The sequence below is a fragment of the Branchiostoma belcheri genome, unplaced genomic scaffold (assembly GCF_001625305.1).
Source record: "Branchiostoma belcheri isolate BF01 breed outbred unplaced genomic scaffold, Haploidv18h27 scaffold45, whole genome shotgun sequence".
NCBI classification, from domain to species: Eukaryota; Metazoa; Chordata; class Leptocardii; order Amphioxiformes; family Branchiostomatidae; genus Branchiostoma; species Branchiostoma belcheri.
In genome coordinates this window covers 874,270-889,994 of record NW_017804076.1, presented here as the reverse complement: position 1 = coordinate 889,994, position 15,725 = coordinate 874,270, and the positions used below count along the sequence as shown (strand labels likewise).

The 15,725-nt window shown below is 39.6% G+C and overlaps 1 protein-coding gene across 1 annotated transcript in view; it reads left to right on the top strand.

Annotated features, from left to right (window-relative positions):
• Window positions 1-11,665: 11,665 nt before the first annotated feature.
• LOC109478691 (unconventional myosin-X-like) overlaps window positions 11,666-15,725 on the top strand; it is a 64,061-nt gene continuing 60,001 nt past the window's right edge. The window contains 2 exon segments of the mRNA XM_019780359.1: window positions 11,666-11,855; window positions 13,486-13,584. Coding sequence (XP_019635918.1) covers window positions 11,694-11,855; window positions 13,486-13,584 — 261 coding nt within the window. The 5' untranslated portion in view covers window positions 11,666-11,693.

The window sequence follows — 15,725 nt, the reverse complement described above, 5'->3', positions numbered from 1 at the left end:
ACCTGATCCTGCCAAACGTCGGGATTGTAAAGACTCCATCAACGGAACAATAAACATACCTTTTGGGCAGAAATGGAACCAAGCTTATTTGGGCTCGGGTGCATGTGCACCCAAATTTGGAGCTGTGCACCCAATTTTTTTCTGTTACAGTGCACCCAAATATTTTTGTAGGTTTACATATGTAAAGATATTAAATTTGTACTGGTATACAGCATATTCTTGACATCTAAGTGCCAGAAAAGTAATAAAACCCTTGTCGATTTAGATTATTTGATACGGTGCACCCCAGTGCAGCTATTTTCCGAAATGATATTCTAGCCCTGCTTATAGACAGACAGGTTTATACAAACCTTTGCTGTTATACATTTCTACTGTGATAGAGAGGCAGTATTTTTAGATTTTTTAAGGTGCCGCCTAAGCCAGGATTTCACTCATGTGGAACGGCTGGCCGAACTTTGCCGAACGCTAATCTATTCACAAGAGGCCTCTCCTCTGTGCCCGGAGATTAGTTACACCGCCTGCCGCGCGGACCGCAGGTCATAAATCTTGCATGGACCCCAGTACTTTCTCGGGTTCAAAGACAACCTAGAAATCACATCGCGCCCCAAATACCACATTTCAAAACAAGAGAGAGTGTTCTGTGACACGTACGCGTGGAAATGTACTCTTTCAAAGAAATTCATCGGTCGATATTCCAGAAAGATCCAGCGAAAACGCCGAGGAAAACGCTACTTGGATGATACCAACATGGGAGAGGTAAGCACTGATTTACGTGGGAAGGAAAGGTTATAATCTACATTTACCGGTAAAATGTTAGCATATGATAATATGTATACAAGACAAATAAAAATATCAATAAAGAAAACAGAAGGATCGATAATCACTGCTGTAGTCCTAATAGAATGTCGATTTTTTTCCGCAACACAATGCCTGATCAGGCGATCCGGGGTCACTCACATTATCAGTAAACAAGCCGTTAACGAGCTGTCGGAAGCCTTGCTCAACTAATATGGCATATATTAATAGCCTACAATGCTTATAACAATATTTGCCAGCTTCGATGCAGCTAGTATGGCCTTCCCTCTGTCTAGTTTATCTGTTTTCCCTTGTTCAAAACGTAGTTTCTAGCTCTGCAGCTTGTTGTTGTTCCGGCCGGCCGGCCACGCACCGCATCTGGAACCTCCCGGGGGGCGCACGCTGCCAGGTCAGGCTGGGTGATTGACACCTCATTCTGGATACATTTTCGGTTCGGCAAAGTTCGGAGGGCCGTCAGCCAACCATATACCCTGTTTTTGTGACATTAATTCTCGGGATTAGTTCGTGCCATGCCATATTTGGAGTCAGGTCACGATTCTGTCACATGTGGGGCGTGTCCGTATAGCTTTACTTTCCGGCGGCCGTGCAGGGTGAGCTAGCCACGGCGTGCCAAGTTTTGGACGAAAATCAAGCACTTTTCCGAGATTTTCTCTTAACTTAAGTAAAATCTAAGCAAACTAAATCTATACGGACATGCTACAGCGTTGAGAATAGGTCAACCCCCCTGCCCGCTCAGCGCGGTCTCACGAAGGTATGGCGGCGCCAAACCGCGGCAGGCAGCTAAGAACAGCGACATATTTGCCACGGTTAGCACAAGTGGCGGTGATATATTCAGGTCGTGCCGCCATGTGTTTGTTTAGATATCAGTGCGACAATGCTGACACCCCTCTGTGTGAAAGGTCAGATCAGTGGTCGCGACCTCAATCGTCCTTATACATGCAAAGGTCAAAAGCTGAGGTCCACTTTCACACTGAAAGGGGTGTCCATCGGCGGTCTAAACGCATCATTTTGACGCACTAAAACACACATACTAAAAAACCAAAACAACGTGCACCATCTACAGCCCAACAGCAAAACGTATACCAACTCCCAGACATATCCGTCCACCCAAACGCGAGAAACGGGTGCGAACGCAATTTTCGTCTTCCCTCACAAAACCTCCGCGCTCGGGATGTACATCCCTACCCGGAGGTAACAATGATGTCATGTTGTTTTTCTTGAGTTAGCAACTTTGTTACAAATTGCCCTTACAAGAAAGTTTCTTGTCCATATGATGTATCCCTCTGAAAAAGACATTTTTCAAGTTGTTGTCAAGAAAAAAATAATTATGGAGAAGATATTCTGAGTGCTACTAAGCGACTGACACTGTTTGTTACCGTAAGTGTTTCAATGTAACGTTACATGATTAGTTGATAACAATGCTAGTTGTGGTTTACATGTGTCAGAGAAGATATTCCATTCCTTTGAAGTTTGACACAAATTGTTTGTTTCACTTAGGCCGACTTTAGACTGACGACGGTTCGATAGTCGTACGAATGTTTATCGTCAAGATGTTGCCGGCGACGGTATTTTACCACCGTCTAAAGACGATCAAAATAGTCGCACGACGGTAATCCTCGAATCGTCGTCACTACCACCTCGGACCCTATCGTGCGATCCTTCAGCGGGGGGTCCGAGGAGGATTTTCTACCGTCTAAAGTGAACCGTCGCCGGCGAAGGAAGTGGGGGGTCATTGGCCTTATGCAAATAAGCCTGCAAGCGTTATTTCATGTCCTAGCACATCGCCTGTATCATTAAATGTCGTCAAACCAAAGACTTTATATCGTCATACGTGTCTAGTACAATCCCCTGCCACCAATCGCTACTTCTCCAGTACAAACCGATCCACATTTCCCGGCCAATATAGCCAGGCCGACGGCAGCACCGACCGCCGGGTTCAAACCCGGAGTATTTCCCCGCTCGGTACATGTGCCTCATACCCCTTCTTTGCTGGGCACAAACTCGGCGTCGCATCCACAGGACAACGAGTTAAAAGCAGAATAAAAACAATCTGCTGCAGCATGCCGAAAAAAGGGGTTCTCTCGCCATTTTGAATTGGCGCGCGGCGTGCCATCCTGCGCTGCGGGTGTCCGCCACACTTTCTGGTCATGTGTCTAAAGCCAGCCGTCGCCCACAACGATTGTCGTGCGATCGTATACCGTCGTCAGTCTAAAGTCGGCCTTAGATCTATGTGTGTGTTTTCTTCTTCTTGATAGTTTATCAACATGACAGTGTTTTAACAAGATAAAAATGACCAGGAGAAGTTGCAGTAAGATAGAAGTGATAGAATCAGGCCGCCATGACAGGGTCACGCCTGTATCACAGACATCAGCTGGGGTTTGTCTACTTTGATGCTTTGAAGCTGTTTCCTTTGCTTGATGCACAGTCCCTTATGCAAGCAATGTTTTGGTTACAAGTATGTCATCATCATCATCATTTGGTTGTATGTACAAAAAATGAGAAAAATGCCAAATGACTTGAAAGAATGGCCTAAAGTGGTACTACGTTCATATACACTTTGTCTTTGACAATAAATTAAGGAAATTGATCTTGATCCAGTATTAGCTCAATGAAGAACTATTCTACCACTGGTCGTGACACTAGAAGACAGATGCTATGGGCAATACAAATATATTTGCAAGTTCATTGTAACAGGGAAATTCACTGAGTTCTTTTCGACAAGCACAATGAAAAGTGGACCACATTTTTGCAACCCTGTCCTTAGGACTGTGTAATTTACAGTAGCATGCATGTGAGCGACAATAGCTGGGATTCAAACTCCCAACCACTTGGTCCAGAGGAAGAATTGCTAACCACTACACACTAGATCTAGCAGTGCCAGTGTACAAAATGTCATAGGCCAGACCAGAATATACCTTTGTATAACCAGGTCTGTTCTGGTCTGACTCTAATACTTTTTATAAGACCAGATCACCCATAGCCTATCAGCCATGACTTCCTGACTGCAGACAATTTGTAGTGTGTGTTTGGTGTGGTAGGAAGTACTGCTTCCCTGGGGTGTCTCAGTAGGCCATGTGTTTATGTTGTAACAATTCTCATCCCAGTTTTAATCCTGTACCTACTAACAAGGTAGCTTTATGACTACAAATTTAAATAAGACAGAAGGTGTAGCATTACGGAGAAGGTTGAGGATCTTCTTTTGACGCTTGTCTTATGATAATTTGATAACTTGAAATTTTACAGGTGTGACAGGCTGAATAAAAGTTCTAAACAGGAATTGTGCGGCTCCAGATGTCTTACGTGTGCGAGATGTCGGTTAGCTTGTGAAATGAATCCCCTCTACTACATACTGAAAACGTTTTACCGTTACAATGTTTGTTGAACTTTGAAAGCAATAGGTACTGTCAGTCATAATTCAAAAACGTTCTAAAATCAAGACTATATTCTAGTATAAACCAAAGCTTTATGTATGACTCCCTCCTTGACCCAATCTAGGAAACAGTTACATGTATTACACCTATGATGACAATGTTCCACTGCTTCAACATTATCAAATTACAACACAGGTCATTTATCACACTGTCATTATTTATTCATTCATCTTATCGACTGTGACTCTGTAATGGAAAAAAGTAATATCGCTGTGCACTCTAAAACTATTAATGTTGTATCAGTAACACCCATCTTGTTTGGGACACAAATGGCACATTGTTTGGAAATTCATACATAAGAAAATTTCAAATGCTTTTGTTTCTTTCTGTCCTCAATGTTTTATGTCTAGTAGTCTCTACATGATTTTTAACAACACATTTTTGGCGTATCCAGCTGTTCATATGCTTATACTTATTGAGTATGGTAAATGAAACACACAAAATAGTAATTTGAGGTCTAGACAAAGATCTGATAAAAGTCAAGTAAATACATTGCTGTAGTTTTACAGAAAAATGTTCAGTTTTCTTATCTTTGATATGGACAATAGAACAAAATTTTGTATTTGAAAATACTCTATAACACCTTCCCAAAGTTATTGAGAAGAAATAAACCCAACATAATTACGATAATGTATCTTGAGTTTAATGAAAAATCAGATCACAAAAGCCAGTTCTGATTACTCCTGTTCCTGTCCACCTGTTGTTGGAAACAGTAAACCACAAGGACAGTCGATATTCAATCAGATTCAGCTGCCCCAGTCCCACTGAAACTAGAGCATCAAAGCCTGGTCATCAGGCTAATGAGGACATCGCCAGGACTCCTGTTCCAACCCCAGGAGCCTCTCTAGGGGGCCTGATCAAGGCTTGTGAGAGGAAAATGGGCCACAGGGGGTCTGTGTTTGGGGGATTTCATTTGAAGGTCATTAAAAGGGGGTTGATGGATGCTCTCCAGTATGTCAGAAGTACAGAAAAGTGACCTTGTCAAGGTGATTAGTTCTAAAACTATGCCGTGATTTTGATGAATGTATTTAACCTTCTTCCATTTCAAGTGACTAGCATAAATTAGTTGGTGAACATCCAACTCTATTTTGCTGTTTGTACATGTATTATTTGATGGCAAAAGAGATGATTTACATGTAAAAATTCATTCCATCAGTAGTAAAGTATCAGTACTAGCAATACAATGATTATAACAAACAGTATGGACACATTTTAATTTTGTAGTACTTATATGACGTGTTCAGAGGTTAGTTCTCATATGAAATGGTGTGTAATGGACATTTTTAGTGAGTTTGGTCTGAGCTGTCCAGATTCCTTGTTAAGATAAGGCTAGTTTGGACCCCTGTGATAACATTGTACAGAACCCTGAATGTACATGTTCTAGACTGATAGACTACAGTCTGTGGTGCTTTGCTCAGTTCAGCAGAAAAACTAGGCGGAGTCGAGTCGTGCAGACTGTCTGGCACTGACAACTTCCTCAGCTTCCTCTACCTGGAAACAGTTCAACTGAACTTCAACATAAAAACTTGTCAATCAATCTGTTCATTCATGAATATGGCTTTTTAATGTATTTTTCCACAGACAGAGTAGACACAAAGTCATTTTAGTAGTATTTTTTACAGTTATTCAATTAGGACACTGATACAAGTTAGTACATGTATTCCATCCAACTAAGGAGGTTATATGGAGACTTAAATCTCCTTGAACCAACTTTGCAATTTTCCTGGAACTTGTTCAAGTTCACAAAATGGTTATTTACATAAAGATGTAGCAAGAATAACACTCAAACAGACAGGGACTATTTATGTGCTAAACATTAAGGATAAAAACATAAACATCATCAATATTTAAGTTTCTGACATTACATATTCATGGTCCATCAGCTCCCAATCCCATAATCCTATAGTGCCTGTCCCATGATCCCTTGGGACCATCTGTGTCCTGTCAGGACATCTAGATTACAAATTGCTGCAGTCATCTGTAGGGAGGGGCAGATAATTAACACCATCACTCCTTTTACTGTTTACATTCAGTTCCAGCTTCTGGGCTGCTAGGAGGTAATTTTGTCCTTGTTTTGTCCTTTCTCTTATTCCAGGTTCCATTCAGTATCATGATAAAGTAACTTAAGAAGTTCGTACACAAGTGATGACCTGTACACTTGTGTGTTATGAATGGTGATTGTTTATTTCACTAAGAATTATCGAATCAACATAAAGAATATGGTATGCAAATTATGTAGATCCTTTTACTTTTGGAACCATTCATTTAAGAGAGCTAGCTTGGGTGCCATTGGATTCAATTTGTAACAGCAACTCCAAATTTCTTGGATGGCACACGTACAGGCTATTAGAGAGCTTGCAACTGCTGGAAACTTTGGCTTGATATATTCTTTGTCCTTTAAAGTTAAGACTTAGGAGGCTTGACTAGGAATGGATGGATAATGTTGTAAAATATATTTGTGTCTGAGCTGAGGTATCCATAAAAGAATATATCTGGTATCTGTGGCAGTTAAAATGTGTGATGTGCGGGGGTGGCAACGCTTGCCACTAAAACTTAAATCAATAAAAATCAACTTTCCTTAAGTAGTTACTTCGTTAGTATTGGCCAAATGCTTTAATATTTGATATCCTCTTGGAAGCAGTGCTCGTAAATGTTAGCATGCTTGGAACCATTTAAGCGAAGAAATATAAGACCACATCAGTATCTTGGCTACCCTACATAATGTACGCTAAATTATTCTTGGTATAGAAAAAAAATTGGAGGTATTCCACATGTAGTAAGTAAACAGGATTTACATGTTATTTCTTTAAATCGTACAACATTATCTTTTTCCTTTATCTGTTCATATCAAATGTGGGATCTGGGAAGCTTGATAAGACTGCTACTGAGTAAGTTCAGAATCTTGAAACATATTTATAGTAATGATAATTTGACACCTTAAGTGATCAGGTCACTTTGATGGTAACACAGTATTCTTTACTTGTACACAAAGTATTGAGTGATATGATTATATGTCTTGTTTTATGTGAGGGTTGAATAATGCATTAGTTTAAAAGCAAAAGACTGCATTGAGTAAAATCTGTTGTTTTCTTGTTCATGCTGCTTGGATACAGCAGAATCTGATGAGTGACCTGACAGGTAAGTTGTATATGTTTGTGCTGTGTTTTATCATCAATGGGTACTCGAGCCAGATCTAAGTTAGTGTGTATCTCTATTCTACTAATTTCTAGATTGGATACATTATCATTCAGCTGAGCAGTTTGTGTATTTTGTCTGTGTATCACTATCCATTATTCTTTTGCTAACAGTTAATGATAAAAAAAATCAGAAATTCATAACCCCTACTAGACCCTATCAAACCTAAAATCTTGTACACATTTTTAGCAAGAACAGCCAGTTTTGACAAATGCTTAAATCTTGGGTATTAATGTCTTTAAATATAAAAGCGTTTATTCCAAAGCCTTTTCTAAAAACACTTTCTGCATCCCGACAAAACCCCATGCAGACTCCTATAATCCCCTGTAGTTGAACCTCATTGAAAAGTTCAGCTGCCTTGATGAGATCCTTACTCCCTTTTACAATCAAAGGTCACAGTAAAAATCATTTCTTGATCGTCTGCCAAAGCATCAACTTGCATTTGTCGTGATGCCAGGCGGTTACACATGACAGCCCAACTGGAAAAGTCATGACTGAAGATCTATAGCTGACTTAAACAATTGTCTAGGTCACTTGTCTCTTGACTCATCTTCTCTCTGGGAACAAAGCCAAACTGTAACCAAATAGGGTGACAATGTCAACAGTGATGTACCCAGCAGAACACGTGAATCCCATAGACCTCAGAGATAAGGGATCAAATCTATAATATCTGCCAAAATGTTGTGCTCTGACAAAATTGGAAAGACGGACACCAATGATATGGATTTTGTTATCAAGCTGCTTTGTTAGCAGACTCATTACAAAAGAGGATTAATAGGGATATATTTGTTTTTCCTCTGATGTCCAATCAAGAGTCTAGTCGAAAACATCTAATCATCTAGGTCATTTATAGAAGAAACAAGCATTTTTATATTTTATTCCTGTACTTTGCTGCAACAGAAATGTTAAACATTTGACCTCAACCTAACAGTGATTCAGCCCACTTCAACAGGTGTGTGATTTTGTGATGGTGGACTGTTGTCCCTTTATCTGTGTCATTTCCTGTCATTATGCACAATCTGCCACACAATTCCGGACTAATCTACCAAAACATTCCCAATTTCCCCCCTCCCCAGGGCCCTTCTCTTATCAAATGGGTACCTTGAGAATTGCTCAACGATGTCAATATTTTTTATGCCACTATTTCTAATTTTTAATGTATGACCACTTGATCTTAATGTATAATTTTATCCTGCCTGTTTTTCTCAGAATTGTTTTGCCACATTTTGTTAATTGTACATTGTATCATGAGACAGAGAGTGTTTTTGAAACAGCAGTTAGGGAGATGGCAGATAACATTAGGTCAGAACTGCTGGGAGTTTCAATTGATTTTTATGTGGGCAGAAAAGTGACTCATGCTGCTTCGCTGCCCAATCCAGCACAGGAAATGATAATGTCTCAGAAAACCACCTGTAGACAGAGGTTAAGTGATGATACCATCAATTTTCTGTGAAAATATGATGTGAGTGATGTCATTTTGTACTGTAATCATACTCTTAGTGGTATTCATTTTAGAGATGTCTAACTTTGGAGAAGAAAGGACAGACTCAGATATTGTTAATATTTCTGGCAGCCAGACACTTGAAAGTCTGTGCATTAAGACCCTGTTCATACCAGACTTACATTTAGCGGTTTCAACCGGTTTTTTAACCCTTAGCGTTCATACCAGACTTTTGATAACCGGTTTTGAAAAAATCCTGTCCGGTGAATATCTAATTAATCGGCCATGACTGCAGTTTGAATAACCGTTCCTCCCGCTCTTCTGATTGTTGTCCTTGGCCTTCTTACTTGTATGCCGTCTTCAGTTTTTTTTTTACCTTACTGCGGCACTGATCCTTTATCTTCAAGAAATCAGCCTCCTCCAACATTTTTGTTTCGGTAGAGCCCCCCCCCCCAGCTTTTTCGAATTCGGCGACTCCTGCTCTCCAAACCTAAGTATCAGGAGCGTCTCGTCCGCCGACCAGGTTGCATATGCTGATTCCATCGCAAAATGAAGAGAAACCATGGAAAAACAGTGGAAACGAACTCAAGTTGGTCAAAACAACGCGATCAAAAAAGCTTGCAGGTCGCACACGGTCAGGATGCTGACCCCGTGACCCCGGAATTATGACGCAAAAACCGGTTCAATAAACCCTTAGCGTTCAGACCAGGTTTTTCGGTGGAAAAACCCCACAAAAACCACCTCCCGAGGTGGTTTTTCAAAATCGGATTTAAACCCCTAAAAAACCGGTTAATTTGCGTTCACACCAGGTTAAATAAAAACCGGTTTTTGAAAAACCGGTTGAAACCGCTAAATATAAGTCTGGTATGAACAGGGTCTAAGTTACATTTCTTTTTTCATTAAACCACTGCCAGTTTTTGCTTTGTTTTTGCTTCCTCTAAGTCCTTTTACTTTTTGATCTGATTTCAACATTTGAAATGAATCTCTCCTGTATGGGGTTGGCAAAGTAAATACCTAGTACTAGCAAAGAAAACAGATAAACAATGACAGGTATCCATGACCCTGCATCAACCCACTACAGGAAGTGCCTACCATGACTTTGTTGGCTGTTTTCATAGTGTTTTGGTATATACTGTAACAAGAAAATCTGTGTTCTTCCTCTTGTTACTAATTTTCAGATCACACAAATACAATTTATGGCATATTCCTTGGAATGTAGATAGACACACTATATATGTATCACCAAATAAGGATTAGAGAGGAACAATAAGAAACTGAACCGATGTTATCCAGCCGTCACCTTGGTGGTTTTCTGTGGGGGGAAATTCCTGAGCCCATTCCCAAGGTGTGTCCAGTGATTCACTACTTCCCCCAGTACACCGTCAGGAAGACCCCCAGACAACCCAGCTTCTATTCACATATCCCTGTAGGAAGTTTAACTCTCACATCAAAAGGGACAAGCGTACGGTACGGTGGTGTAAGGTCCACTAGGGACGGATCAGGTCAAGTCTGCAATCCACATGGCGGCACAGAGTATTATGGTAAGTCAGGGACCTAGAACTTAGCCTCAGCCAAGTTCAAGAAATCCTTCAGAAGTTTTGCAATTAGGTGTGAGTCTTGTGTAGACATGTTTAATGTTAGAGGTTACTTAGCTTTGTTGTAGGATTAACTGTGTGTGCTTGTGTTTGCCACAACTTAAGCATGGAACAGATTTAAGGTGTTCTAGGAAATAAGAATGTTACAAGACTACATTATTTGGGAAGGATATGGATGGCCAGGTTGAAGCCATTTCATCACACAATGGCATTCATATTTACATAATAAGGACATATATGGAGCCTTTAAAGTTGGTTTGTTTTCCAACTGCTAAAAAAGATTGCTACCACTGTTGGCTGAAAACTTTTGTTATTAAACTTATGTTATTTTGGCCATATCTCATCAGTTTTGTTGTAGACATACAACATTACATGTAGTTCATAAAACATTATGATATTTATTGGGACTAATAACTATAATTACAAAGTCATCATGGTGAGTAGTTTGTATCTAATTTGATGATCTGACCATAAAGTGACTTGTTGCTGCTGTCATACTGAAAATCTTTATGTACCCAAAGAATTACAAGGATTTAGCCTGTAACTTGTTGCCTTGATCTGTCGGCACTAGTATTTGGTAAGTAAAAAACAACAAAAGTATAACAATAGATCCTATTGTTCGTTTATGAATAGCATGTGTTATATTCTATCTTATAATACAGCTGGCGGAAATGTGGACGCTTTATTTTCTTGAAGTAGACAAATCCGGCTGTATATACAAAGATAAGGAAGCTTGGTAAACTTAAACTGCAGTTATCATGATAATAGCACCAGTAGAAATATAGAAAATGCTGACATATGCAGGCATCATATCTAGTTGCCATGGCAACACAAACACAGCTCCAGCTGATGGCTCTTCCAGACATCAGTCGAAATTTCTAACATCCCACACAGCTGGGGTCGTCGACCTTTGCCTGCCATGTCTCTCCCAGTAAGGAATATCAGGCCTGGGTAAGGAGTGACTGAAAGGACAAGTGGCCAGTTATGTTTTGAAAATGTACACTGTATTCCCTGGACACAAAGAGCTTTTGGAATGGAACCTACCATTCATTCTCAGAATAATGAAGGCAGCAACAACTGAAGTATGAATTCAATATTCATCTTAAACTTTGCATTAAAACTCAATGGTCATTTTCAAATTCAAAGGAAGAAATGAATGTACAAAATATAAATGTTTTGCAGTGTTTATGTTGGTTACATAAATGATAATGAGGGATGTCTCACCCTAAGAAACAGAGTGGTATATCCCTTCTGGTAATTAGGTTTTATTGGGTTTGGTCCAAGGCCGGCTTGTTCCACTGGGTCCAGTGGTCTGCAGAATTTTCCCAGCCTTGCCCTGTGGATTACACAAGAGTTTGGTGTCAAAGGAAGTGCAAGATAACTGGTGGGAACTGTGTGTTATGATTTGGGAAGAAGGTAAAATTTGTCATATGAGATATTTTCAGTTTTGTTTCAGGTCTGTATAATTGGTATTTGGGTGTGGTAGCAAAGCTGGTTGGCTTGTCATATATCAATAGACAGACTATAGCTGAAGAGAAACGATAGGCCTTTGGAGTTGTACATCTATATCTTGATAAGTGGCATCGATGCGGATTTTCCTTGCTGTCTTCTTTTCTGATATCATACTGATTTGTCATTAGTGCAAATTACAACGAAGCTGTATTGAAAAAAATGTCTAGCAAAGAAGAAAGAGTTTCTAGTTTGTATGTCAGGACAAAGAATTGTGCAGGAGATTTTAATCAAATTTGTAGACCAATATTGAGTTTGTTTTGTCTTGCTGTGATGCATTTTGTTCCTGTCACCTGGTACCCTTATTTGTATTCACCTTCAGTTGTATTCTTCAAAATAGGAAATTAGTTTCTATGTGCTTTTGTAAAATTGTGACATAGGGTAGCCTGGGGCAAAAGTTAATTTGTCATAGTACTCCTATGCTTTGGCATAGCTGTCAAACTGTAACACCAGTATTAAGATATGGCAGCATTCAAAATGGAAAGAGTTTAACATCCGTGAAATAATTTTACCAGGTTTGTCATCATGGATAAACAAGACTTGTACTTCTCAGTTTATCCTACCTTTTTTTATTATAACTTTGAAAAAACAATACATTTTTGTGTTTCTTACTAAGTTACCGCTAAAAGTGTACGAAGCTGTCAAAACCTGCTAAGTTGATTGGTTGAGGTACTGAAAGAGGAAGATGTTTGGCAGCTGTACATATGGGAACTTTTAGGCCGTAATGCTTCACAGGCTTTTGTGGCACCGCCACTCTTAATTGCTTGTTTTCAGAGCAATTCTTTGAGCTAGGCTTACCAAGCATTTATTTTCTGATATCAGGTTTTGTAAGACCCCATTCAGACTGGGGCTGGTTAAAGGGGTCCAGAAGGATTTTCTTAATTTCGAAACTTGCTTCTTGGAAAACTTGGTTAATCTTAACAGGTTAACATTCTTTTGTTGCCTGTTCTTTGTACAGATTCAGAAACTCTTTCCGAGTTGCGTTCTTGACAGTCAGGTTTTCTAGCTAGATAAACCAGGTTCTTTATTTGACACACATGCAGCTACAGGTTCTTGGGTATTTGCCAAGATGCAAAGAAGTAGGTTTTGGGTGCAGACACCAGAAATTAGGTTATAACTCCCACAAGGACAGCTACATGTACATTATACATGTACAGCAACTTATGCCCAAGGCACTGGATTGCACCCATCAGTCCAAATTTGAATGGAATCAAAATGTTAACAACTTTCTAATTCACCGAGGATATTTTTCCTGTTTCAGGTTCAGTTCCTGACATTTAATGTCAGTTATGCTTTAGTCATCTTCAGTAAAACAATTGTTTTACTCCTTGATTTTATTCTTTGATAGTCTTTTCCTGGTCTCACATTAATTGAACATCTTCCTCATCCTCTACTCCCAATCCTGTCTCCAGGATGTACCTTTTAACCATCAGCAGCACCTCACAATAATATCCTGTTGATGTTAGATCTGACCAGAGTTCCTATTTTGTCCACACAGGGCTGTAGAGTGCAGCTGTGGCACCAGGGCCAGTGGCAACCTGCTTCAGTAGACACAGAACAAGATGACCATGTGACCTACAGTACAGATGCTGGACAGGTGAGAAAATGGTTCTGTACTTTTCTATGGTACAACAATGACAGATCAGGGTATCAACTAAGACAATAGTTCTTTACTTTTCTTTTTATTGCGTAATAATGGCTGACAGGGAATTAGCTTATAACTAGTTATGAAACAAAAAAGTTCTTCATTTCCACTTTTCTTTCCTAAATCATCATGTTTTTTAAATTGTATCACTATCAGTTTTCCTTTCTACATACATGTAAAGTCTTAATTCTACATAATATGCCTTTATGATACTTCCCATCCACTTTTTGTTCTTCTTTTACTCTTTATCTCTGCATTAACCACAGCATTAGCCACCAGCTTTCTAAAAGCCAGGCATCCAAAAATATTTAGGAGATAACCTCTCAGATTTGACCCCTCGACCCCACTTAAGCCTACTCCTCTTTCTCCCACTTCACAAACGCCCTCCATCCCCTCAGATAAAGTATCTCTGCATCTCATCATTTTCCCTCAAAGTGTCCATCTGAGTTTTTGTGGACAGCTTTAGCCTGGGTCCCAGCCTTGTTGGGATGTAGGCTATCCCTGTTGGTAAGGAAGAGATGGTTAGTGTGCATTCAAGCCAAAGAAGGCTGGATCTCAGGGTAGGATATCTTCCTTTGGTAAACCAGAAGGTACTTGTCAGTAAGGAGTTTACTCAAGGTTGTGGGTCATTGATAACAGGGAACAGAAACACTAACAAACAGCTCAAACAATGTCAACACACAAGCTGGGAAACTGAAACCCAGTAATGTTAAATGTGACAGTTTCACTGAAAGACACACAACAGAAGTTATATCACTTTTTTTATCAGACAAAAGGAGTAAATCATTTCATTTATTCATGTTAATGGCAGAAAAATTGCTAAGCTGAAAGCATTTGATGGACAGTAAGTTTTGAATATAGCATTCACATAGATTTTAAATATATTCCCTTTTCTCTTGTGGACATCTGCTCACATCAGCCATTATCATTTTGCCTGTGTTAACATGGAAGGAAATATGGTAAAGGTCTTTATAAGAATGCTACCATAAATGGATTACTCTAATGTACAAGGACATAATATCTTCCATTCCCTTTCCTGCTTCATTATGGCATTGATTTGTATCCCATAACAGCTAATACAGTCATGTTCCCATTTTGGCAACACTTTATACTGGTACCACCCAAGTTGTATAATCTAATCTGAACAGGCCATACAAGTCTGTCACAGACCAACAGAAACAATCTGTTGACAGAATACAGTTTTTACCAAAGGCACTACAAAGGGTCTCCTTATTCATAAAACATACAACGTGGAGGCTGTAACAAAGGGCTTTCCTTGTTTAGCCATATATAAACTGTTATGTATGCTTTAATTCTTAAATGGTATCCTTGTACACTGTTAGAAAAGTCTTTGTCTATATAGGCACAAGCCTGATCAGATTTACAAAGTGCTTCCTTTTTTAAGTGGCCATGTTATGTTTGTTAAGCTGACTCCAGACAAAGCACAGAAAATGTTTTCTCAAATCCTTCAGTACCAAAATTTTTAAGGAAGTAAAGTAACCCTTTATAACAATCTGAACTAAGTTACCAAAAATGCTATTTCCTGCCTATTTAATTGTTTCCCTTCATCAATTAGGCTCTTTTTAAAACTCTTTCCAAAGACGAAGAAGTCCAGATGTTACCATCGTAAAAAAATCTCCATGGATGTTGACCTACAAGAAATGATGAGTAAGAAATTTGCCCATGGATGCAATTTTGCCAGAGCATCACTATCACTAGGGTAACTGCCAATATCACATATCCGCCACATCTGTCCATTTCTGTTCATCAGTTTCAGCCCTTGCTGACTTACCCAGAAGAGAGTCCAAAGCTCAAGCTTGTGTGTAAGAAAATACTGTGTGAAAACTCTCACTTACAATCAAGACTCCTCACTTTTTGTCTGTTTTGGTATAAAAGACTGGGTTCCAGATATAGTTTTGCCAGCGGCAGCTCTGTTTTAGAAAGTGAGATCAGTGTGAAGTAATGCCCACTCATCACATGGGGGTGTCACTCTACTGCTGCCCAGTAAATATGGTAATGACAGGGGAGTGGGACAAGCATGTAATCTCCAAGCAGATCATACGGTGGCAAGGCAGTATCCATTGGCCAGAGGA